This window comes from Felis catus, chromosome C1 (assembly GCF_018350175.1).
Source record: "Felis catus isolate Fca126 chromosome C1, F.catus_Fca126_mat1.0, whole genome shotgun sequence".
Classification (NCBI taxonomy): domain Eukaryota; kingdom Metazoa; phylum Chordata; class Mammalia; order Carnivora; family Felidae; genus Felis; species Felis catus.
In genome coordinates this window covers 182,263,099-182,289,903 of record NC_058375.1, presented here as the reverse complement: position 1 = coordinate 182,289,903, position 26,805 = coordinate 182,263,099, and the positions used below count along the sequence as shown (strand labels likewise).

The window sequence follows — 26,805 nt, the reverse complement described above, 5'->3', positions numbered from 1 at the left end:
AGTACAGCACTGGATATTCACCTGATTTGATGTTGTACTTTGGTAAATACTGTTTGAAGCTCATTGCAACTTTTTTCTTTTTTTAAAATTTTGTTTTCTTTAGTTACACTTTTGAGGGGGGGGGGCTTGGTTAACCAATTTTGTTTCTAAGATAAAGTTAAAACCCATTTATCCAGCTCTATAAGACTGAATTAGTAGGTTGAGATGGAGTGGGATGAAGGGCTGGGAGAGCAGGATAGACACACATACACATTCTATTTCAGGCAGGGTTTAAACAATAAATGAATTACCAAAAGAGCGCTATTCCTATTCAAAGAGACCACTTGCAATCGGAGTTAAAGAAAATCTAAACTTTTTTGATCTTGGTCTTGAAGAAAGAGCTGGACTGCAACAAGGAAGTACTGAGGGGACAAACTGATGGGTCTCCTTGTTAGCATATTTATTACCAGCTGACCTACCAGACCCCCAAATTTTAGAGACTTAACCCAACAGAGATTGCCCCTTCCTTGCATGAAGTCTGATGTGGGTCAGAGAGTCCCCCTCCACCTTCTACCTATGCCACTGGGAACATGGGGTCCCCTCACTGCAGGTAGCAGGGGCAGGAGAGTAGAGAAGGCACAGCAGCTCTTACACATCTTACACGTCAGTGCTCACATTTCATGGGCCAGCACAAGTCCTGTGGCCACAGAGTAACCAAGAGAAGCTGGGAAATGATGTGGTTCAGGGCGTATTGAGGAGGCTTTGAAAACCAGGGTGATTACTTGTGCCTGCTTTAATAGGGGGCTTTCTGATGTTTCTGACCAGGCAGCAGTATGATCAGACCATGTCCTGGGAAGGTTGTGGTGACTGTCAGTTCCTAGAATTTTCTCTAAATTAAGGCCCATATCTCCTGTTGCCTGGATTATTTTTAAAAACCACTAAATTATTCTCCTTGCCAACTCTAGTCTCCTCCTTGTATATCTTGTTTACTGTTGTAAGGACCATTTATGAAAAATCCCTTTGAATGGCCTTGTATGGTAAATAAGATAAAAATAGAATTTATCACCCAAACTGAGATGCCATTGAGAGTGAAATTCCTACTAATTATGCTTGGGAAAGAGCTATATGCTGGGACTGTGCCAGCAAACTGGGACTTGAGGTCACCTCAAGAGGATTACAGTGGCTCTCTGTTGCCAACCGGGCCAGTCAAGCCCCAAACACTTATGCTTCATAATATAGCAGCACCCCCCCCCAACCAGCTTTTCCTCACTCTTGATTTGGGTTCCTACTCAAACAAAACCTCTACAAAGTGGTCTCACTACCCCATCTAAGCACTTCTCTACCTTTTGCTATCTCTTTACCCAATTTTATTTTTCTCCATTGTACTTATTACTTGCTTACATTATATATGTAATAATATATATAATAATATATGTGTATTATATATTACTTATATATAATATATAAAATATATATTATATGTATATAATATAGTATATAATAATTTTTTTCTGAAATGGCTGTTTATACCCACGAGAATGTAAGCTCCAAGAGGGAATTAGCTTTGTCCTGTCAGTGACTGTAGATCCAGTGTCTGAAAGAAAACCCAGCACATGGTAGGTGTTGGGTAAATCATTGTGCAATAAGACAGTGGTTATACTTTACACTTTGGTTGGGCCAAGTCCCTTTACCTTTGACCCCAATGTCCTCTCCTAAGCCTGATGTACTCATTTAGCTTCCAAGTCCTCGTTCATGAATGTTCCCTCTGTCTTCAGTAAGCCCATTGCTGTCCTTTTCTGTGGAGATCCAACTATGCCTCAAGGCTTGGCTTTCATCCTTTCCCTCTTTGAAACTGTCTGTGAATACTCTGCTCTACACCATCTCCCTTCCAGGATGAAAGCATATAGTTTTTAATATTAACTAGACTGTGAGCTTTGTAGGGGCAAAGATGTCCTATAAAGAGTCCTTATCTATACAATATGCACAAAAGTGGCACACTAAGAGTTTTAAAGAGGATTAAATGAGATAATTCATGTAAACTTCTTAGAACAAATATGCAACACATAGCATGATCATTATAAAATATATTCTAATCCTATTTCTTGTTTTACGTAGTAAGACTTCAACATCCAGTATATATTTAATATATACTTAAACATATACTCTTTGTTTTTTTAATGTTTATTTATTATTGAGACACAGAGCATAAGCAGGGGAGGGGCAGAGAGAGGGGAGACACAGAATCTGAAGCAGGCTCCTGGCTCTGAGCTGTCAGCACAGAGCCCGATGTGGGGCTCGAACTCACAAACTGCGAGATCATGACCTGAGCCGAAGTCAGACACGTAACCGACTGAGCCACCCAGGCACCCCAAACATACACTCTTAAACATGTCTCACTTCAGATGAGCGACATTTAAAGGTGTTGATAGTTGCAGGTGGCTAGTGGATGCTGTTTTGGACAACAGCTTTCAAGAATAGAAGAATAGACATAAGGAACAGCCACTCCTTCTATGTCTAAGGGAGAGTGGTCAAGGAAGAAACTTGGAAGAGCCATCCCTTCCTCAAAGCTTAGGCTAAGACCTCTTGGAGAGGGGTTGGCTGTGGCCCACTTGGGTGGCAAAGATGTTTGCAGAGATGCTGCAGGCTGGGAGTTGAGTAGACCACCTACTTGCATGCTAAAAAGTTTGAAATGATGTCTCCCTTTATGATGTAAGGGAAACTTCCTGGGAGGATGCCTATAGGGATGTCAGTGAAACCTGCTGAAGGGTGTCTGCCACAGGCTGGGAAGATGCCCAGGGGAAAGGATGCTGACTACTGATAGGCACTCCATGGAGCAACGGGGGAAAAACCCTGGAACCAGGAAGAAAAGTTCTCTTAGTGTTCTTTTGAATCCTCTATAATGTTGGGCCAGCTGGAGAAATGTTGATAGAGTCCTGCTCGGGAATCACAAAGCAGGTTAGAAAACATAGATTCGAAGTAGGGAGGCAATATCGATCAGTGGCTGAGGCACAACTCCTACCTATTTTACTGACCAAAGGATCGTTCTCTACAGTGCTTTTCATTATGTAGATGACATTCCTACCATGCCCTTAAGTATAAATGTGACTTATGGCAACTTGAGGGCACATTAACCCGAATGCGTCGTGACCTTAGGAAGCGGAACACCACAGTTGTCAATAGAACAAAAGTTCTATTTTAGCAATAGAGAAGGGTGGTAGAGCTGAGCAAGCCCTGGACACTAGCTGGGTTCAAGTAAATTCCCAAAAGAAGATGTGATGGATAAGAAGTTTTGCACACTTTTCAAAGCTTTCTAAGTATTGTGGGATACCACCTTTCTTTCCTTGCTACAAAGGAAGTCACTCTAAGACAAATGTTGAGAAGTTTAAAGTTGGTCTTTGAATGTTTTTGATGACCTATACCTTGCAGTAGATCCTCTGTAAAATTGGTTGAGTGAATCAATTGTGCCATTAAGAGTGAACAGTTTTCCTCCTATTTTTCATGCAGGATAAGTCAGCCAGCAAAGAAAAAGTCAAGACCCCAGGAAGAGTTTTACCCCAGTTGGCTACGGTAATTTACCTATATACTGGATCTTTGCCATTTTGAAAACGTCTTTCAAACATGTAAATAAGTAACTGAACATCAGATTTTGAATTTTGGTCTCCATTTGATTATTTTCTGTTGGAGAAATTCTATGAGGTACACATATTAGGAAAAATAACTATCTTAAAGTAACCGGAAGCTGTAATTTCCTGGTATGCCAAGAGTATTTCAATATTCTGGATAAAAGAATTTCCAAGATGGGCTAGCAGAAAGTTTATCAGTATTGGAGTTAGGAAGTGAGGTCTCAGGGTACAGCTTTGTCACTAATGGCTTTAGTATCTGAAAGGATCATTTATCTCTGTGAGCTGCAGTTCCTGTGTTTGAAAATGAGAAGAGTTGGTTTCTTTGAGCTGTATCTTCCGGCACTGAAACGCTATGCCGCAGAAGAGTCCTTAGATCTTGGTATCCTTTTAAAAATTATTATGTTTAGATTGTCAGTGTCCTATGGTAGAGGCAGTTCGTAGACTCTTTCATTTGGTAAGTGCTGGGTATGATATGCTTCACTGTAATAAATTTTACCAGTGACTTTGCTAGTAACGTGGAGTTTAATGCCATCGAGCTGTGCCCTTGTGACCTCTGGAAGTTGGATTTAGGTGGAGGTTCAATGCAAACAGTATTTTTTTTCTAACTGTGATAAAAGACACCTAACAAAAAACTTACCATCCTAACTATTTTTAATTGAACCATAGCTCAGTGGCATTAAGGGCATTCACATTGTTGTGCGTCCATCACCGTCATCCATCTCCAGAACTCTTTTCATCTTTGCAAACTGAAGCTCTGTGCCCATTAAACAGTATCTCCTTTGTGTCCTGAGCCCATGGCAGCTAGCATTCTACTTTCTGTCTTTATGTGTTGGACTGCTCCAGGTAGCTTGTGTAAGTGGAACCATACATTTGTCCTTTGAGGCCTGGCTTTACTTAGCATAATGCTTTTGAGGTTTATCTAAAGATTATTTTTTTGCAAGATAATTTAAAAGCTACAAACAAATTATAAAATTGAATTTGTGTTGCTTTATGTACAGAAGATTCCTGATGATTTTAAATGGATGACAGTTTTCACCTGGGAAACTTAAGAGTTAATGTTCTTAAATGAAAGATTTTGAATATTACAAAATATAAATGTTAAAAATTTTTTTAATGTTTATTCATTTTTGAGAGACAGAGAGAGCTCAAGCAGGGGAGTGTCAGAGGGAGAGGGAGATCAGAATCTGAATCAGGCTCCAGACTCTGAGCTGTCAGCACAGAGCCTGATGTGGGGCTCGAACCCACAAGCTGTGATATCATCACCAAGCTGAAGGTGGATACTTAACCTACTGAGACACCCAGGTGCCCCTACAAAACACAAATTTTATTTTATTTTATTTATTTTTTTAAATATTTATTTATTTTTGAGACAGGGAGAGACAGAGCATGAATGGGGGAGGGTCAGAGAGAGAGGGAGACACAGAATCCGAAACAGGCTCCAGGCTCTGAGCTGTCAGCACAGAGCCCGACGCGGGGCTCGAACTCACGGACCGCGAGATCATGACCTGAGCCGAAGTCGGATGCTCAACCGACTGAGCCACCCAGGTGCCCCCAAACCACAAATTTTAATTAAAAACATGTTTTTGTGGATGATACTGGAGTATCATGCCAAGTTCTGTAAAATTCAGCCATAGAATGCTTTCCCTAGTTCTACAAAATCTATTGTAGATTTTATAGTTTAAAAGACAAGACTTGAAATAAAATAGACATTTTCTTTTGAAAACTCAACAAATTTTAACCCCCCATCCAAAAAAAAATATTATCCTGAGTTCACTGTGTCTGGTTAGCACAGAGGGTTTAGAAATGTAAACCTAAATTTTCTTATTTACTATTCAGTGGCTGAGTTGCATAATAATCCTTTCCTGTTGGTGGCATATAATAGTCTACAACACTTTTGTTGGCTGCTTTAAGCCTGGTTTTATGTTCATATGTACCTTAGTTTTTTTTTCTCAGCATTCTTTGTGTTTTATATGTTACAAGGAAAATAATATTTTCAAGAGATGTTCTTATAAACCCATTGACTTAAAAAAACAGCAAAGTACTTTCATTTGAATATTAAGGTTTACACTTGGATGAAATTTTCCAGCAGTAGTTAAGACCTAGAATGATTTTTCACTACAACGCTTCATGCTTCTAGAGAAGATCCCTGTAGTTGAAATCAAGGGTGACTCAGCACTGGTAACTCCCATTCTCAAAAAAAAGTAGGTTTTTTTTATTTGTTTTGTCTTTTCTCACCCTCTCTGCAGTCCTCACTCATAGCAGCCCCACAAATCTTAAATCCTTTATGGAGCAAGATGAGACTAAAGGAATGGAAAGGCAGTCAGAATGGAAGAGCATGGATCTTTAAGTTGCCTTAGCTTGTTTTCCTGCGAAAGAAGAGCCAGAAATAAGTTCATTTGGGAGCAGGAGTAAGGATTGCAGAGAGTAAAAAGTAGGAAGAAGCCTGTGCAAGTATGGGCTTTCTATCAACGTGGTCTGGATCTGAGAGGAAGATAGAGATTCTGCCGTCTGTAAAATGTGTATTTTACTTTCAAATCCACCCATCAGGGTTTCTCGATAAGTCCTAGGTTCCAGCAGCAGTGGGTCTGTGTTCTGGTATTGCAGTAATTGGCCTGAGCTAATTTTTGTTGTCTTTTTAGAAGACCTAGCTGTTTTCCTGTCTGCCACAGTCCCCACCAGCCTCTATTATTCCCCAGCACTGAAGCTGAGTGCCAATTAGCCATCATCACTAGCCTTCCTCCCTCTTTTATGAGATCTGCCTACATCTTTTAAGAACATATGAACCCTGCCTTCAAGTGTGGAAGAAATCCGTGAGTTGCCGAAGTACGAGACAACTGCTTAAAGCTATGAGAACAGGAAGATCTTTTGGAGCTGGAATGCAGAGAAGCTCATTAGCATTGGAGCCCAGCAGAGAGTCCTTCTCATTAAAATGGAAGGCCTAAAAATCACTTGCCAATGTTTGGTGGGGGGAGGAGGCTCTCCGGAATGCCCACCCTAGTGTTATGTAACAGATGCCCGCATCAAACTAGCATCAGAGCCTTTGGTAATGTCTCCCAAATGTCACACGCCACAGCCATTCACAGGCTTGTACAAGGTTTGCTGTGGAGTGTGCCTTCTTTCCAGATGTCCGGATTTGTTTGAGAAAATGTCTGTGTTTATAAATACTCCTGCATTTCATGAAAAAAAAAAAGTGGCTTTTTTGTTTTGTTTTTTTCTGACCTTGTTGATTAATGCTGTTTGCATTTCCTGTTCCAGGTGAGCACAAAGCCCCAGTGGCAGCAGGCAGCTCCGTCATTCCATTTGACTGTAAAGCAGGCTGATGAGATTCCTGAACAGTTTAGCGTTAAAAATGAACAGTCCTATGGTAAGAACTTCATTCCAACTTAGACTTAAGGAAATTCTCTAGAGGGAAAAAAAAAATCGTACAACATTTTAGTTGAGAGTAGTGAAATTGTAAGACTGAAATGACATTTATGTCAAGTAGGAAAATTTATCCCAAATGTTTTCCCTTGTAAAATAACTGATTCCAGTTTGTAATTATTTCAGGCTGTTGTAAATGCTATAAAAGCTGATATTTTAAGAATTGGTGTTCATGTTAAAACTTTGATTTATTGTAGTCAGAATTTGCCTCTGCATGAAAGACTTTTTTTTCTGAGAGCGATTTTAATAAGTTGTAAATTTTGCTTCCAAATTAGTCATTTTAATATTTTTTACTTTTTATTTTATTGAGTCCTCAGATTGATTACATTGAATATTAACATTTTTCATCATAGTTCTTTAAATTTTGAGATAGTTTTGTGTTATTTTAATCATATTTTTAATCTTCATTTTAAGAAGGTTCTATGTAAATTGAAAATTAGAGTTATTAGCATATTAATCAAAATATAAATGAATATTCTTGAAATAGTCAGAGGTTTCTATTATGTTTAACTTCCTAATACTGAAAGAAAGGTAATTGTACTTACGGTAACTTGAGAACTTACAGTGTGTAGCTTTTTCTTGAAAGTTGCTTTAGCATTTTATTCTAACCACTTAAATGTTTTAGCTTACTTTTTAGATGACTAACTTATGCTTTTTTTAAAAAAAAAAATTCAAGCTGAATACATGGAACATTTTGGCAAAAAGGGCAAAATACTAGACCAAACGGAGGATAATTATGCTGGACCATCTACTTCCAAATCCAAGAGCAAATTTCCACATAAAGAACGAGAAAACTTTAGAAGCACTCTTGTTAATGTCATTATGTAAGTTCTATAAGCTAAGCAGTATGTGTTAACCTTGTTAGAACCCCGGGTAACTTTTTATCTAAAAGTATAACAATTCCATGCATCTCTAAGGATGCCCCAAAGCCTTGTTGGAGTGAGGTCAGAGTGCAAATAAAGACTGAGCTTAACCCTATGAAGTGTGTCTCACTTATTAAATATCACAAACGAAAAAGGTACTGATGTTAATGCTGATGTTGGCTGAGGGAGCACAATGTCTGGGAGTTCCGGTCATGGCCTCCGTGGCTGGTGGAAGATAAGGTGTGGGTTTCCTCCCACCCCCATCTCTTCTGCTCAGGTAATGTGGTGTTGGGGGTCTCCTTGTCTAGAAAAACAAGGAATTGGGGTGAAGCGATCAGCCTTGTGAGCAGGGCTGGGCTTGCCAGTTCTGAGTTGTAAGTCTGCTTAGAAGAGCAGTGCAGATATAAGTCATTAGTGCCTCTCTACCTGTTTCCTCACTACTTCTTGCTAGATGCCTGCTACATTCTTTGTTTATGACTCTCTAGGCACCCAAGCTGCCATTTGTGAACATAATTTCATGACACGTTGCAGGAAGTAACTTGCCCACAGATTCCTGTTTTACTGTCCCCATGTGGTACTTTAGTGGCCAAATGGCCACTGTGAAAGGGGGACAGTGGGTACTGTGGGCTGGCAAAGGGATTTTGTGGGAGCCCTGTGCAGCCGGCTTGCAGGTGTGCACCTCTGCTAGAGTTGTTTGAAGTTTGCCTTTGCCCGTAGGATCTTACCAGCTTGGCCCACTTTTTTGGATTAAGCACTCTTGCGTCCCACAAACTGTGTGAAATCAAGACCCCAAACCATGGGCTGGGTAGCTTACAAAGTCTTGGAAGCAACTTTTTCTGTGCCCAGCATCCTGGCTAAGACAGATGATCTTTCTTGACACAACTTCCTGTGCCTGTCACTTCTGGTCCTTATCTGCTTGAGGATAGAGCTGGTCTTGGGTTTTAGCTTCACACAAGGGGCCTCACTTTGAATTCTTCATTTCACTCAGCCCTATGGAATCATCTCCTCACCTCCTGATTGACATGGGCGTTAAAGTCCAAGGCCCTGGACCCCATAAATGTAGCCTCAGGATTTTGATGATTGCCATTCCATTTTTTTTTCTCCTGAGTATTTCCTTTCTTTTTTTTTTTTTTTTTTTGTGAGCTCATCTATGCATTCAAAAGGAACGTGCCATATTCTCCAACATTTATAGAATGGTACTGGGAGGTGTTTCAGAGTATCCTTGTTGTTGTAGTAAAAGAAACAGTAGTCTCTTTTTAGCCATTTTATGTCATTTTTTAGTTATGCCTTTTACAAATAGGATATGGATAGATATATTGAAATTCAATCTTAGAGTTTCTATACTTTAATATTATGTTTAATCCCATTTATAGTTGTTGGCATTTCATATACATGTGTGCTTCTACCAATTTATTTTGTACTTTGTGTTTACTATATATTTACTATATTGCCTTTGCTTCTTTTTTCTTCTTTTTTCTGCTTTCTATTGAATTGAATTTTCTCTCTTCTCCCTTTATTTCTATTGGCTTAAAAACTATCAAACACAGTGGTTACCCTAACGTTTATTTATTTTTAATATTTTTGAATGTTTATTTTTGAGAGAGAGTGCGCAAGCAGGGGAGGGGCAGAGAGAGGGAGACACAGAATCCAAAGCAGGCTCCAGGCTCTGAGCTGTCAGGGGCTCGAACTCACGGACCTTGAGATAATGACTGGAGCTGAAGTTGGATGCTTAACCGACTGAGCCACCCAGGCACCCCTGGTTACCCTAATATTTAAAACCACATATTGTAATTTATACTTTTCAACGTTTAAAATTCAATTTTATCTGTCTTGCCCCTGAATAACACAAAGGGATCTTGGACTGCTCTAACTTAGCTCTAAACTTTCCTTGGCATTCTCCATGTGATCATTCATTTTATTTCTACTAATATTTTTATAATATTTTAGTTCTACCAGGTCCTTATATTCCCCATACTTTTTTTCTTAACGCTGAGATTTACTAACATGTTTTCTAGTTTCTTGGAAAATTGCCTTTGCATTCTACTCTTCTGGGTGCATTTTCTGTTTTGCTGAAGTTCATCCTTCAGTAGTTGTTTCAGTGAGAATCTACGGGGAGTTAACTTGAAACACTCATCTCTGTAAAGGTCTCTGTTTTGTCCTTACCCCTGAATTAATGACAAAGCTGGCTACAAAATGAAAGGATAATTGCAATTTTTACCTTATATCTGAAAACTTTGGGTGAAAAATATTAGCCAGGGCGCTTGGGTGGCTAAGTCAGTTAAGTGTCTGAGTCTTGATTTCTGCTCAGGTCATGATCTCACAGTCCATGGAATCGAGCTCAGTGTTGGGCTCTGTGCTGACAGCATGGAGCCTGCTTGGGATTTTCTCTCTCCCTCTCTCTCTGCCCCTTCTTCAGGTTGCACACACATGTTCTCTTTATCTCTCAAAATAAATAAACTTTAAAAGACAAAAAAATTGGTTAATATTTTTATGTATTGTTTTTTCCCCAGCTTTATTAAGATATAATTGACAAATAAAATTGGAATATGTTTAAAGTGTACGATGTGAGAATATACGTATATATTGTGAAAGGATCCCCACAGTCAAGTTAGTTAACACATCCATCATCTCACATCTTCACCTTTTTTGTGTGTGTGTGAGAACGCCTAAGTTCTACTTTTAGCAAAATTTCAGTCATATAATAGAGTACTATCAACTGTAGCCACCATGACTTGTATCATTGTTGATGAGAAGCCTACATCACTCTATTTGTCATTACTTTATTTGCACTCTGTATTTGTACTCTGTCAACCTGTCTTTCTTTTCCTGAATATTTTATTTTCAAAGCCTTCTAGAGAGGCTTAAAAACGGCTTCTTTGAGATATAACTTACATACCATTAAATTCCTCAAGGTTAAGTGTACAATTGAATGAATTTTAGTAAATTTCTACAGTTCAACCTTAACCAAAATCTAGGTTTAGAATATTTTCATCATCCATAAAAATTTTGTCCGTTTCCATTAATTCTCTCTACCACTGGTTGCCCCAGGCAATTATTGATCTGTGTTCTGTTTTTATAGTTTTATCCTTTCTAAAATTTTATATAAACGGATTCCTAGAATATGTTTTTTTAATCCATTTGTTTTGTTTATTTTTAAATTTTTTTTTCAACGTTTATTCATTTTTGGGACAGAGAGAGACAGAGCATGAACGGGGGAGGGGCAGAGAGAGAGGGAGACACAGAATCGGAAACAGGCTCCAGGCTCTGAGCCATCAGCCCAGAGCCTGACGCAGGGCTCGAACTCACGGACCGCGAGATCGTGACCTGGCTGAAGTCGGACGCTTAACCGACTGTGCCACCCAGGCACCCCTCGTTTTGTTTATTTTTGTAGTTTTGGGCTATTTGAAAGTGCTACTATGAACGAATATTTGAGTGCAAGTCTTTTTGTGGATATGTTTTCATTTCTCCTGGCTAGATGCCAAATTATAGAAATGATTGTATAGTAGGTATATGTTTAACTTTTAAAGACATTGCTGAACTGTTTTCCAAGTGGCTACACCATTTGACAAGCTCACAAGCAGTGTACAAAGAGGTTTCTAGTTTTTCCACATCCTTGTCCACACTTTTTTTGTTTTGTTTTGCCTATTCTAGCCATTCTAGTAGATGTGTTATTTTATCTCACTATGGCTTTAAAATTATATGCCCCTAATGACTAATGATTATGGGCATCTTTTCTGGTGGTTGTTTGACATTCATACAATTTCTTTGAAATGTGTATTTAAATCTTTTGTCCACTTTAAAAAAATTGGGTTGTTTATCTTTCTACTAATGCATTGTACAAGTGCTTGAAATATTTCCTATGCAAGTCTTTTATTAGATCTATCTTTTGAAAATATTTTCTTCCAGGCTGTGACTTATCTTTTCATTTTCTTAATGGTATTTTTTGGAAAGTGAAAGTTTTAAATTTTGATGAAGCTCACATTTATTAATTCTTTCTTTGGTTGATGTTTTTGGAGTCATATCTAAGAATCCTTTTCTGTCACAAGATTTTCTATGTTTTCTTAGTTTATTCTTAAAATAGTTTTACTTCTTATATTTATGTGCATGATTTAGTTTATCGTATGAGATAGGGTTGAGGTTCAATTTTTTGCATATAGATATCTAAATGTTTCAGCCCCCTTTGTTGAAAAGACTATTCCCATTGAATTAGGTTGGCACCTTTGTCAAAAATCATTTGACTATATATGGGGTTCTGTTTCTGGTCCATTGGTCTATATTCCCATGTTTACACCACTACTGTGCTGTCTTGATCACTTAAACTTTATAGTAAAGTTTGAAATTAGATAGTTTAAGTCCATAACATTTATTATCCTATTTCAAAATGGCTTTGGCTATTCTAGGTCTTTTGCATTTTCATATACATTTTAAGACCAGCTTGTCAGTTTCTGTTTAAAAAAAAAAACCCTTGGGGCGCCTGGGTGGCTCAGTCGGTTAAGCGTCTGACTTTAGCTCAGGTCATGATCTCACTGTTCTTGGGTTCAAGCCCTGCATTGGGCTCTGTGCTGACAGCTCAGAGCCTGGAGCCTGTTTCAGATTCTGTGTCTCCCTCTCTCTCTCTCTGCCCCTCCCCCACTCACGCTCTGTCTCTCTCTGTCTCAAAAATAAATAAACATTAAAAAAATTTTTTTAAAAAGCCTACTAGGATTTAGTAGTCATTGTATTGAATTTGTAGATTGATTTTATGATGATTGCCATTTTAATAATATTGAATCTTCTAGTCCATAAACGTGAACTTTTTAGTTTTTCTTTAATTGCTCTTTGCAATGCAATGTCTTGTGTTTGTAATATATGTCTTGTACTTCTTTTAAAAAGATCTTCAGTACCTTTTGATGTGAATGGAATTATTTAATTTTTGGATTGTTCTTGGCCAGTTTACAGAAAAATCAACTGATTTTTTACTTACTGATCTCCTATCTGTAAGACCTTACTAAACTTGCTTACTAGTTCTGGAGCTTTTTAAAAGATATCCTAGAATTCCTATGTATACAATTATGTTGTCTACAAATACAGCTTTACTTCATGTCCAGGGTCTTCCATCTTTCTCCCTTTCCATTTTGCACTTGTTAGGTTCTTCAGTATATTTTGAAATAGAATTGGTGATAGTGGACTTCCCAGTCTTAGTGGGAAACCATTCAGTCTTTCACATTTATGTAGGACGTTACTTGTAGGTTTTTCACATACCCTTTATCAAGTTCAAATGATTGCTTCTTTTCCTAGTTGGTTGAGAGATGCTATTGTAAATGGATGCTGGATTTTTGTCCAGTGCTTTTTCAGTGTCCATTGAAATGAGAATTCGTTTTTGTCCTTTAATCTTTCAGTATAGTATATTAACTGCCTTTCAGGTTACAGCTTATATCCCTTTCACTTAGTCATTATGTACAATCCTTTTTGTGTGTTGCTGGATTTGATTTGCTAATATTGTGTTCAAGGTTTTCAAGTCCATATTAATGAATGATACGGGTCTGTATTTTTATTGTCATGTCTTTGGCCTTAGGCCTCAAAATGAGTTGGGAAGTGTTTTCACCTCCTCTCTTTTCTGAATGAGTTTAGGTAGAATTGGTATTATTTCATCCTTGTTTGATGGAACTTTTTGAAGCCAACCAGACCTGAAGTTTTCTTTGTGGGAAGATTATTAATTACTCCTTCAATTAGTTTACTTGTTATATATCCAGATTTTCTATTTCTTCTTGAGTCATGTTTGGTTTTTTTTTTTTTTTCTTTTGCTTTTTAGGAATCTATTTTCCTTTTAGGAAATCTATTTTTTGTTTTTTAGGAATCTATTTTCACTGAAGTTGTCTAATTTGCTGGCATAAAGTTCAGAAAATAAGTTCCTTATTTACAGTCATTCTACTCATTTTCTCCTTTGGTACCTGCCGACTCCAAGATCAGAGCCTTTCCTAAGGATCTTGTAGGCAGATTGGTTGTCTTCTTACATGAGTTATGGGCTATGGTGTTTTCAACTGTTTTATCTGTCTTCTCTCTTCTTTTCATGTTCCAGAAATTTGTTGAAATATCTCAACTGATGATCCTCTAGTCTCTTTACAGTCCTTGATTAAAATTACAGCCATTTTCATGAGGAAACTTGAAAAAAGGGATGTTTTTGCCACCACCTTGACTCAATATCTCTATTGATTTAATAAAATCAATATAGTTTTTTCATTTTTAGGAAATGAGGTACATCATATTTTCTCTTCAGTCAGGTAAAGTGTCGCCTTTAGATTTATTTCTGAAAGGAATATTGTTCTGCTGGAAAGAGCATGGCAGTTTGAAAGCACATATGGATGGACAAATCCTTGTTGTTTGTACTTAATTAACAAACACAAAGGGGAAGTTATTTAATCTCTCTGACATTCAGTTTCTCATCTGTGATGATTTCTCTGTCTCTTCTAACAATAAGCGTGAGGATTAGAGATAACATGTGAAAATGTTGAGGGCCTGACTAGGTGATCAATAAAAAGTTTTTATTATTGTTTCTAGAGAGCAGAATCTTAGCCTATAGCCACGGAATGATTGAATCCTAGAGTTTTAGAGCTGAAAGGATCTTCATTATGACTGCAATAACTTGTGCAGCTGGCCCTATAGCCCCCAACTTCCTCCTCACCTTCCCTGACCTTACTTCACTCTTCTAGGCAGACATTACTCACACGGAGGATGAAGCTTGTTGGACTCTCTGGGTTTAGCAAGGTAAATAACAGGAGACTTTCTTCCATTAAAAACATGAACAACACAGTTATTAAGATCATATACATTATGGTGGCAGAATCTGCACGCAGATGTCCTGATTCTTGAAGTCCATTACTGTTGCATTAGTACCTCTTGACTGTATAATCAAAATAATGAGATGACTTTTTTTATAATTAGAATAGTCAACCCTTCTCACTCCAAGTGTAGAATACCATGAAGATCTTCCACTGCTCCTTTTATATTCTTGTTCCCAAATGTCTGATAAACATTTGTTAAGCATCTACTATGTACTGAATTAAACTAAGACATTACCTGAGCTATTGCATTGACTCTTTTCCCGGATCCATATAATTGAAAAAATGAGTATAAAGTTCACAAAGTATTTGATTCCTGGATTTGCAAAAGACAGAATAATTTAGACGATGCATCCTGGTATCTATCTTAGTATGGTATCTCAGACAGATGTTCAATAAGCCTCCAGTCTCCACTCACTGGGTAGTTAGTGGGAGGGAATATTTTATTATATAGCATCACTGACCTGTATCCATCTCAGATGAACTTGGGATCTAGAGCATGATACATTTAATGATAAAGAAGTTAAAGCCATCCCAGAACAACTTGTTCTTTTTCATGAAGATGTGAACTATGTCTTTCTCCACAGTGGTGCCCCAGAAGAAGTCACAAAATGTGGCTCGTATCTGGTATAGGGTTTGAACTGAATTATAGCTCTCAACCCTGTAGTATTTAATGAACAGTTAGCCAATAATAAATACATAGGAATGTATGAGCTATGTTACTCTTTGCTAGCTTGTATTATATATCTTTAGATATCTGAGAAATGATTTTTTCAAGAATTTATCTGTGTCTACGTTTATAATATTTTCCATCAGTGCTCTTTTAAATCCCTTATTTATAAATAACTATAAATATTTTAGTAATACTGCAAGAGTACTCCTATAGAATTTCAAAGAAGAGAGAGAGAGAGTTTGGAGTCATGAGGAAGAATGAGCAAAGCCCATCAAGAAGAATGTAGCCTCTGAATTAGGTCTTGCAATCACTTCCAATGTAACTATCTCTGAATAAAGAGGAAGCGTTCTGGGAAGAATGTGGTATCAAACAAATATGTATTATGTGCACTATAAATAAAATGTTCAACAGCTCATTCTTATGATTTAATAGGAAACGGTCCTGATTTTTTTATAGTTGACCCTTGAACAACTTAAGGGTTAGGGGCACTGACCCCGCCGCAGTTGAAAATTCATGTATAGCTTTTGACTCTCCAAAAACTTGACTATTAATAGCCTACTGTTGACTAGAAGCCTTATAATATAAACAGTCATTTCACACATATTTTTAATGTGTATTATATACTGTAGTTTTACAATAAGCTAAAGAAAATACTTAGAAAAAAATAAAATACATTTACAGCACTGTACAACAAAAAATATGTATAAGTGAACTTGTACAGTTCAAAGTTGAGTTGTTCAAGGGTCAGCTATATATCCATTAATGTATATTCTGACTGCCTTTCATGTTTAGTTGAATAGTGTGTTTATCATTTTCTTAGGCAACAAGATGCTGTCTTAGACTCAGCTAGCCCTGATGAAAGCACATTTCCAAAACTGACCACTTCTGCAATAGAGAAAGACATCTTGGTAATGGGCTGTCTCTTTTGTCGCTGTCATTGAATGTAAAGGAAGCACTTGAAGATACTTTTATACTTTTGAGATTATTCTGTGCTCCTCTCTTGTGGAACTCTGTGGGTGTAGTTTGAGCCCCATGTTGGGCGTGAAGATTACTTAGAACTTCAAAAAAAAAAAAAAAGATTCAAGTCTAATTTCATATGTGTTAATCTGTTCTATTAGATTAAGATCATTGTCTCCCTTGCCACCTAAGACCACAATTAAAGAATCTCCGGTTTATTTGCTCCCTTTGTTAAAATGAGCCTCAGTCTTGTATAGCTTTTATGTGTCTTCATTCTTCTATGGGAAACTATCTTAGTTACATAATGGACACTTCACAAAGCATATTAACTTACTTTAGAAATACAATTCTTCTAGTATTTCAAATACAGAAGAATTGTTTTAAACATAAACTTCAAAGACTTTAACATTACTAATTTGAGAGTGTTTTTGAAAAAATATTTTGATGTTTAAAATTTTTTCTCATAAGTGACATGTAAAAATTAGCGAAAATATATCAAAGTTGAATGTCCATTGCTAGAGAAATCCTATTATGTCCTAAAATGAATATTTTATGTACACCTTTAATAGCAGCTGTAAAATTATAATATGGACTATTAATAAGCCAATTGGAAGTTTCCTAAATCCTGTCATAGATTTCTGAGCTTAATGTGTAGGGATACTGGTTCACTTGCAGCTTGTAAGATGGACTTGATTATCAATAATAAAAGAAGAAAAATTAATTTACCACACTTTTATATATTTATAAAGCACTAAATTCTACTTCAGCATGGGTTCTGCTTAGTATGTTATATATTTGGTAATATAACTTGATATTTTATAGTTATCAACTGAGGTAAGAGCTTTAATTTTCATGAAACATCATGTATTTTTTAAATTTAGGGGATCTCCAATAGTGCCTCCAAGAATTGCACAAAATACTTTGTTATGATTTGTAAATACTTTGTTTTCCTAAAACTTTGATTTTTCTCACTAGTTTTATTTTTGATGAACACAATTATAGGCCTAAACCCATCTTTTTTCTCCATCTTCTATATGCAGAGATATTACTATTATATTCACCATGGAATTGATACAGACCACGTAGCCCCAATGGAAGATTCTTGGCTAGAGCACGTATTGAATTTAGTCCCCCAACATCTAAAAGTCCTCACTAACAGCATACTTGCATTATCTGATGAAATGAGAGAAGATTATCTTCTTAGTGTAAAAAAATCCATAGGTAAATCAGTATTTTTGTTTTCTAACTCGAATGTGTCTTATTAACTGAAAGTTAATACCTATACTTGAAACTATTATATTATACTACTTCTTGCATTGCTATTTCATTGCTTGAGATCTTAGGCAAATTTCATTAATAAAGTACTGCAAAAAATTTAAAAATCCATCGTTTTTTTTTGTAGGGTTATATCTTCTCAGCAAAGGACAGGAGGTGATTAATTAAAAATTGTTGCTATGGACCAGGGGTTGGCAAACTACAGCTCACAGGTCCAAGTCTGGCTCACTGCCTGTTTTTGTAAATAAAGTTTTATTGGGATATAGCTATACACATTCATTTGCATATGGTTTGTGGCTACTTTTGAGCTATAAGAGCAGAGATGAGAGGCACCTAGGTGGCTCAGTTGGTTAAGCGTCTGACTTTGATTCAGGTCATGATCTTGAGGTCAGTGAGTTTGAGCTCTGCATGCATCGGGGTCTGTGCTGACAGCTCAGAGCCTCCAGCCTGCTTCGGATTTTGTGTCGTCTTCTCTCTCTGCCCCTCCCCCACTCATGCTCTGTCTTGCTCTCTCAAAAATAAATACATGTTAAAAAAATTTTTTTAAAGAGCAGAGATGAATAGTTGTGATAGACACCTTGTCTCTGTATTTTTTAATTTGTAATCAATATTATAAATAATATATAAGTATTTTTTATATTTATAATCAAGCCCTTTACATAAAAATCTTGCTGAGTCCTGGCATAGACTGATAGATTCTAAGGCTGACTAATCATCAGAATAATTTTTAACATCCTGATTTCTGAACCCATCTGAATTAAAATCTCTGGAGGCAGGGCCTTCGAATCTATACTTAAAAGTTGTTGGTTGAGCATCCGACTTTGGCTCAGGTCGCAATCTCAGGGTCTGTGAGTTCGAGCCCCACATTGGGCTTGCTGCTGTCAGTGGGAGTCTGCCTTGGATCCTCTGCCCCCTCTCTCTCTACCCCTCCCCTGCTCATGCACTCTTTCTCAAAAATATATTTTTTGAAAAAGTTCTCCAATTAATCGGTATTATAAACCTGATATCATTGATGTCATCTTTAAAACTGGAGAAATCATCATGTTTTGGAGTTGCCTGGATTCCTTTTGGGTAGGAGGGCATTTACTGGATTTGAGACTCTTATTGAGTGTCCTGGTAATGTAAAGATAAAAAGCCAAATCTTCACCCCCAAGGAGCTCATCGTTGTAATGAGGGAGATGGGCAAACCACTAATTACAAAATAGCAGGCACAATGAGGAGGGAAACAGAGGACATGCTGTAAGGGAGAAGAGCTCATGCCTGATTTGGTAGGAAGAACTCTGGACGTGCCTAAATCGTCTTGACACACAAACTGAATGCTAGGGAGTGTGCTTAGTAGAGGAACTGGTGTGAACGTTGGAAGACACATGTGAAAGCCCCTTCTGGGCTTGCAAGTGGTCATGATGGCCAAAGCATAGGGTGCATTTGGGAAGGGGACAGAATCTGAAGGGCCTTCTAGGCCTCTTTAAAGCATTCAAACTTAAAGGAGAGTCACCAAAGGATTTTAAGCAGAGGGGTGATAACATATTTACATTTTAGAGCATCTTAAGGGACAGGCAGGAAAATTAGAGTTAACTGTGAATTAATATGACCACAGAAGATAGAAGCTGAAGTGTAGCTCCCTTTACTGATTTGATAACTGGATTGTTTTATGCAACTTAAAAGAGAACAAAGCAATATGTATGTTTCCTCAGTGAAAGGAAACTACTATGATTGTATTGTTGACCTTCAGTGAGAACTACTTTTGGTGGAATAGCTATAAAGGAAAATGTAATTTTAAAAGCAATCATTATTTTCGAATGAAATAATAGGGACACATTGTTAAGAGAACACATACTCTCAAAGGCACACACATTACAGATTTTTCTCATAAATATTTTTATATTCATAAGTGCACAAATTACTCCATTATTTTAAATAATATAATTTAAATAATTGATTTTAGTGCAATTAGTTTTGCAATTGCTTGGAAATATACTGTAATTAATATAAGGTTATTTACCAGAACTTCTCAATTTTCTTTTTAGTTGATTTTGTTTTAAAAGATCCTAGAGAAAAAGAGGATGATAAAAAACCAGATGAACTTCCACCCCATCGTGCTGAGTAAGTGATCAAGTTTCTCAAAGAATATTGATTATGTGACCATTCCTGTGTAGGTGTATATAGATTCACACACTCGTTATATTTTCTCATGTACACGCTTATAACTTACGTACCTCATATACAACTGATTATTCTTATTATACTTATGTATTTAAGCCCTAATATGTTACATTTACCAATCCAGGGATAGATGGGTAGACAGACAGATGATATCTATGTGGTTAAAACATAAATACCCTGGTGAAAGAACTTGATACAGATCTTTGTATTTCCAAGGCTACTAGCACAGGCTTCACATATAATAGTGGTATAAAAGCTTGATGGCAATTGGAATGCGTAAAAACACAGTGCAAACATTGCAAAAAATATGCACATATAGAGTATATGGCAATTTGTTACATAGATTAAAATATAGAACATATAATAGAAAAACCCACTAGCTATATATTTTCCTAAAATAATTAACATTTAGGAATAAATCTCTTAAATAGTTTAAAGAATAGAACTTATGTTTTTATGGTTTAGTAAACAATTCAGTTTTTCTTCTTTCATATTATTTAAAAGTGCCTCAGGTTGTTTTCCTATAACAGCCACAAAAAGATATGTAGCCACTTCCAACATATCTTCTGTGGAAAACAGCTTTTCTCCTGGGGAAAGACAAAAATCATCTTTTGTAATTGTAAAGGTAATATGACTACAACTGAAAAACTGAATTAAGCTTACTATATAATAAAACAAGATTAAGTGTTTAAAATCAGTGAGAATTAAAAAATTGTAGGCATCAAATGTAAATGTTTAAATATACTCTGAAAGATGAAAATGGCGAATCCTTAATATATTAAGGATGACTCTTCAAGTCATAGGAGTTAAGCAGTAAATGTCTTCAAATAAGGACATTAGTGCTGGTGATTTGGGAAGTGTCCTTTACACATTAACAGAGGTTAAGTTCAAGGGGATTTCCACAGGTGGGCTGGACTATGTTCTTAAAATGTTTAAAAAAAAAAAAAGCAGAAAAACTTAAATATTTAGTGTCTTGAAATTCTTTTAAGACATGAAAAAACTCTGCTTCTGTTTCTATTTGATCATTATAAGCTATTTGTGGACTTGATCAAATATTTAAAGGAAAAATTAGTTAATTTATATATTATAGATTCGAGTCTATGGGGCACCTGGCTGGCTCAGTCAGAAGAGCATGTGACTCTTGATCTCAGGTCATGAGTTTGAGTCCCATGTTGGGCGTGAAGATTACTTAAAACTTCAAAAAAAAAAAAAGATTCAAGTCTAATTTCATATGTGTTAATTATTCTAAAATTATACCGAACCGTAGAAAGTATGACCTTTATGTATTTCAAAACATAATTGTGTGTTTTGTTACAGCAAGGGATATGTCATACTTTTTATTAAAATGAAGCCATTATTATTCAAAAAAGGACACTATAACAATACTTTCTTTTGATTTTGAAAGATAAATGATTATTTTTTCTTTCTTTTCAGGATGGAAATTCTTCCAAAACCTTGGAGGAAATCTTTTTTAGCTGCAAGCAATTACATTAAGGATCACTTGAACGCAATAAACCCTACAATGTTGGCTGTACTAGATTTGTGGCACAATACTTTTAAGTGAGTACTTCTGGCTTTATGGAGCTTCTTTTCAAAAGAGTGATGAAAGCTATTTTGTCACACCTTAATTATTTCTTTTACTATTTTAACTGCAAATCAATAAACTACAAATTTAACATCAGTATTCAAACATGGTTTTAAATCAGCAATATAGAAGTAGGGTAAAACACGAACATTGCCTTTTATCTCTAACCCAATTCTACCCCCATATCCCATACCCCATTACCACACACAGTTTAAGGGGTAATAACAGTTAAAGGGCTGAATCGTCATGCTGTGTTTTAAATCCCACAGAACATTAGCTGCTACAATCACCTAAACGGGGTAGAAACCTACTAAATATTACCCACCTGAATGGCAGGAGTTGAAGTTCCTGGGTCTTCAAGTTGATAGAGATTATGAATCACCTCACAGACACTGTCACGGTGGGGACAGCCCAGCTACACGTAGCAAGTGCTTGGCATGGCTGGAGGTGGATGCTGGTGGGCATTGTGGACCCTGGGTCCTAGGGCTGAGGACAGGTGGTCGCACAGTTTAGAAACTCCTGCTCCATATTCCGCCCCCTTGTATGGCCTCTTCCAAGACACTGCGGGGCATCCCAGCAACATGCACCTGTGAACATAGGCTTTCATAAAATATACAAAAGTAATACAGATTTATACTTCTTTTTCTTTTTTTTTTTTTTAATGTTTGTTTTTGAGAGAGAGACAGAGCATGAGTGGGGGAGGAGCAGAGAGAGAGGGAGACACAGAATCCGAAGCGGACTCCAGGCTCTGAGCTGTCAGCACAGAGTCCGGTATGGGGCTCGAACCCACGAACTGTGAGATCATGACCGGAGCCGAAGTTGGACGCTTAAACCAACTGAGCCACCCAGGCGCCCCTATACTTACTTTTTTTAAAGAAGGCTTCCCTTCAGGGACCTCGGAACCTGGATGGGCCCTGCCTTATGGTAGAGGAGATGGCACCTTGTTTCCAAGGTGGCCTGGGCCTATTCTCACCACCCCACCCCAACCATTTCAACCCCCACAACTGCAGCCCCAGTTACAAGTGACCTATTCTCCAGGGTCTCCTGGGTTTTGTTCTATGTATTGCTCTGCAGGCAGGAGGGCATAGTAAATGAGCACGTGTTTCTGCCTCCCAAAACCAGCCAAAGGAAAGCTGCTGTCTTTAGAAGTGCATTAAGAGCTGTGGCTGCTGCAGAAGGCAGCTGTTGTCTTCCCCTGGGAAAGCTCTGGACCTACGCTAGGGGCACCTCACTGACCACCTTCTCTGAACTCTTCCCAAAGTTAGGATCTTTAGTATGCCCCTTCTAGCCCTACTAGGGCTATCCCTGAGGTCCGTTCCAGGAAGCGAAGCCATCCAAGATTGCTGGAGCTTGGCCATCATCTGATTTTAAGCTCTCTAGTTCACCCCTTGTCCTCCCTCCCTAGGTCTCTGTTTTCCCACAGGTAAAATGACGTGTGGTGTCCAAGGCCCCTCACCTCCCTCACTCTTTCCCTTTCTGCCTTTTTTAAAAAACAAATTCTAGGGGTGCCTCGGTGGCTTAGTCAGTTAAGCGTCCAACTTCGGCTCAGGTCATGATCTCATTGTTCATGGGTTCGACCCTACATCGGGGTCTGTGCTGATAGCTCAGAGTCTTGAGCCTGCTTTGGATTCTGTGTCCCCCTCTCTCTCTGCTCCTCTCCTGCCCATGCTCTCTCTCTCTCAAAAATGAATAAACATTAAAAAAATTTTTTTTTTAAATTCTAGTTTTTTATGCAGATGTAACTTTATATAAACCTGTAAATGTGATCAGGTATATTTAAGTCCAGTATTTTTTACTTTGCTTGACTTCCACCAGCCTTTCTTTTCCTTATCTCTGCCCTTCTTTCCACCAGCCCAGCCAAAGACACATGATAACCACCCATTGGGATATCTCCTATCACCAAATACATATGTGTATCCATACAATGTACACACGTACATAGCACAAAAATGGTTTTGCTGGTCAGACTGCAGATTGTCAGAAAGGGCTTCCTTTTGGCTTTCCATTGTTATAATGTAGATTTCTTGACCACTTGAATTTGGCTTTTGGAATGGGGAGAGGTTATCTCCTTCCCTGTGTTTTTCTCATTTCTTTTCTTTTGGATACTGGGGCTTAAATACTTCTTCCTGAAAAGACTCATGGTTTAATTTTGCATGCAGTAATGAGGTCGTACTATGTAGTGTGTCACTTTCACAAGGGACGCTGGCATGCAGGAATACATTTCATTTTCACCATACCACCAGAGCCATTTTCTTTTATATTCACCCACACATAGTGCTGGAGGCTAGGAGGCCAGGCTTCAGTGCCTCGTATTTTTCATAAAGGGCTACACTTTGTTGGACAATGTCAGAAGTTTGCAAGAGACAAACTGAGAGGAGGAAAGGGAAGAAAAAGTTCCAAAGTGGAGGTGAAACCACAATAAAGAATGGATGTGCCCCAAATTGGTGTCCATGTTCATGGCGGCAGAGGTATTAGTAGCAGCAACTAAAGCAAACCTCAGAGAATCCAGGATAGAGACAAATGAGAAAGAAGCTTTGCCTTCTATGGGTAGCAAACTCCAAAGTTGCCCTTGTAGACATGAGTCACCTTTTCTAAGTGAATGTTGAGTGGTGGGCAGTCAAGAGTACTGCCTCTCAGAGTAGGAGCCAGTGTTGAATATACAGGGCATCTTTCCTCTAGGTGACAGTCATTTGGCCTGAATCTCAGCAGGTCTTGAAAATATAGGACATCTCTATGTGTGGCAGTGGGTTAGCGAATGGTAATGCAAAAATCATCCGAATGACTGTAAAAATGCATGTGTGGAAACCTGAAGGGGATGCTCTGTAGATGGGAATGTGCAAGTTCACGTCTTTGAGTAGTTAGATTTATAGAACCCACTTAATGTCAGAGATATCATTTGCAATGCAATTATAACCTATGCAGCACACAGGTATTTTTGCTTGAAAAACAGTATGTATATATGAAGACACATGTGTAAAGTGTGTGTGTGTGTATGTATATATATGTAGAAATTATCATAGACTATGAATGACAGTAGTTGAATATAAAAGGAAGTCTAAGTGAAGCTTATGTTAAAATATAAAATGAATTTTTTAAAATTCATGATTTGACTAAGGTGAGCCCTAGATTGAAATTTGGATTCACTTACCCAAAGGATTCAGAAGATAGAAGTTCCATCACTCCTGAATGCATTAAAAAGGTGCTTAATCTAACTCACAAGAGAAATGGAAAGAGATTGAAATAAACACTGCACTGAGAAATCCTTCTATTTCCTATCAGATTGGCAAAATTCCAACATATTGCCATCACATTTAGTTGGCAAGTCTTGGAGAAATGGATACTCTTCTGAGGGGGAATTCAGCTATCAAAATTAAATTTTTTTTGACATTTGAGTCCAGCAATCTGACTTCTGAGACCTTAGCCTACAGATACACCTGAAAATGTAGGAAACGATATAGGTATGATGTTCTTTGTTGTGGCATTTGTTGATAAAAGACTGGAAACAACCAAGTGTCCATCAATTATGGACCATATCAAAAAGTTATAGTACATTCATTCACACAATGGAATACTACAGAGCGGTAAAATCCAAATGAACACAATCTCAATGCGCTAATGTGTAAAGTGTCCAGGATGTAGTAAGGGAAAAAATCAAGTGCAGAACATGGTCTATAGTGTGCTGTTTTGAATGTAACGAGGGAGGGGGACTGGCAAGAACAAAATGTGTTTCAAAGAAAAGGAAAAATTCAGGGAACAAACAAGAAATGCAGGCACTTGGGGTGAAATTTGGAGGGTGACTTGGTCCCTTTAAGAAGTGATACTAAGTTTGAGAACAGGAGAACAAAATCAGAGACGGACTTGGTGCTAAGTGTGCAGTGTTGGGCCTGAACTGTTGAAATCCCTCCTGCTTGAAATCAGTGATGGATCCAAGGGTCAAGATGTGTTTCAACCTGTGATGAACATCACATGGCATCTTCCTTTAGCAAAGGTCCTAGGGTTCAGGACCTGAGTGATTTGGCCTATTATTTGGTTCTATTTTTTTTTTTTAATTTTTTTTCAACGTTTATTTATTTTTGGGACAGAGAGAGACAGAACATGAACAGGTGAGGGGCAGAGAGGGAGGGAGACACAGAATCAGAAACAGGCTCCAGGCTCTGAGCCATCAGCCCAGAGCCCGACGCGGGGCTCGAACTCACGGACCGCGAGATCGTGACCTGGCTGAAGTCGGACGCTTAACCGACTGCGCCACCCAGGCGCCCCTTATTTGGTTCTATTAATAGATAACTGAGATGAAGAAGAGATTTCGGCAGTTAGAGGACTCATCATCATAAAACTTTGAGACCTAGAAACCTAACATTCTTCTCTAGCTAACCAAGTTCAAACTAATGCAAAGTAGCAATCTTTCCCCTTACTCCTATAGTCTTAAACCAGTGATTGAAACTATTGTTCTACTGCTAGGTTATTGTTGGGATCATCCTGAGAGAATAAGAGTGTCTGGTCGTGTTGTTCTCATCTTCGTAACAATTCAGACTATGGACCAAATGGGAAATGTTGTCAGGGATTTCATGGAAAGTTGTTCAACTCTAAAACATGTGAAAAGGCCTTTCAATTTCAAAACCTCAAAGATGGATAGCCTATGCCTAGAATTCTGCCTCAAGTCAAACACTAAGGAGCTGCAGGGAAAATTGGTCTGGTGGCTGAGTGGCAAAATGAATTCCAAAATGAATTGACATGTAACATATTAGTTTCAGGTATACACCCTAATGATGTGATGTTTGTATATATTGTATATATATTGCAAAATGATCACCACAACAGTTTTGTTAACATCTACCCTCATACATAAAAAATTTTTTCTTGTTGATAACTTTCAAGATCCACTCTCATAGCTACTTTCAAATATGTAGTGCAGTATTATTATCCCTAGTCCCCATGCCATACATTACTTCCCTGTGACTTACTTTATAACTGGGAATTTGTACCTTTTGACCCCCCATGCTCATTTTGCCTGCCCTCCAGCCTCTGCCTCAGGCAACCACCAACCATATCTGAGAGGCTTGTTTTTGTTGTTGTTTTAGATTTCATGTACATGAGATCATAAAGGTATTTGTCTTTCTATGTCTGACTTATTTCACTTAGCATACTGCCTTCAGGGTCCACCCATGATGTCTCAAGTGGCAAGATTTCATTCTGTCTTATGGTTGAATAATGTTCCATTGTATACATTATGTACCACAAAATGTACCACATTTTCTTTATCTTGCAATGGACATTTAGGTTGTTTCCATGTTTTGGCTATTATAAATAACGCAATGAACATGGGGGTGCATAAATCTTTTTGAATTAGTGTTTTTGTTTTCTTGAGATAAATACCGAGAAATGTAATTGCTGGATAATAACATGGTAGTTCTATTTTTTGGTTTTTGAGGAACCTCCATATTGTTTTCCT

General features: G+C 37.7%; 1 protein-coding gene across 10 annotated transcripts in view; it reads left to right on the top strand.

The window, feature by feature from the left end:
* Positions 1–26,805, top strand: part of DNAH7 (dynein axonemal heavy chain 7) — a 265,373-nt gene that overhangs the window by 18,921 nt on the left and 219,647 nt on the right. For 7 of the 10 annotated variants that reach the window (XM_045034170.1, XM_045034169.1, XM_045034174.1 and 4 more), the window contains 7 exons: positions 3,484–3,546; positions 6,858–6,966; positions 7,699–7,846; positions 16,197–16,284; positions 17,374–17,554; positions 19,636–19,711; positions 21,206–21,331. In XM_045034170.1, the coding sequence (XP_044890105.1) occupies positions 3,484–3,546; positions 6,858–6,966; positions 7,699–7,846; positions 16,197–16,284; positions 17,374–17,554; positions 19,636–19,711; positions 21,206–21,331 (791 nt within the window). Of the gene's footprint in view, positions 1–2,343; positions 2,935–3,483; positions 3,547–6,241; positions 6,426–6,857; positions 6,967–7,698; positions 7,847–16,196; positions 16,285–17,373; positions 17,555–19,635; positions 19,712–21,205; positions 21,332–26,805 lie in introns of those variants that run through there. The other 3 variants (XM_045034176.1, XM_045034175.1, XM_045034168.1) reach the window with 3 other exon arrangements.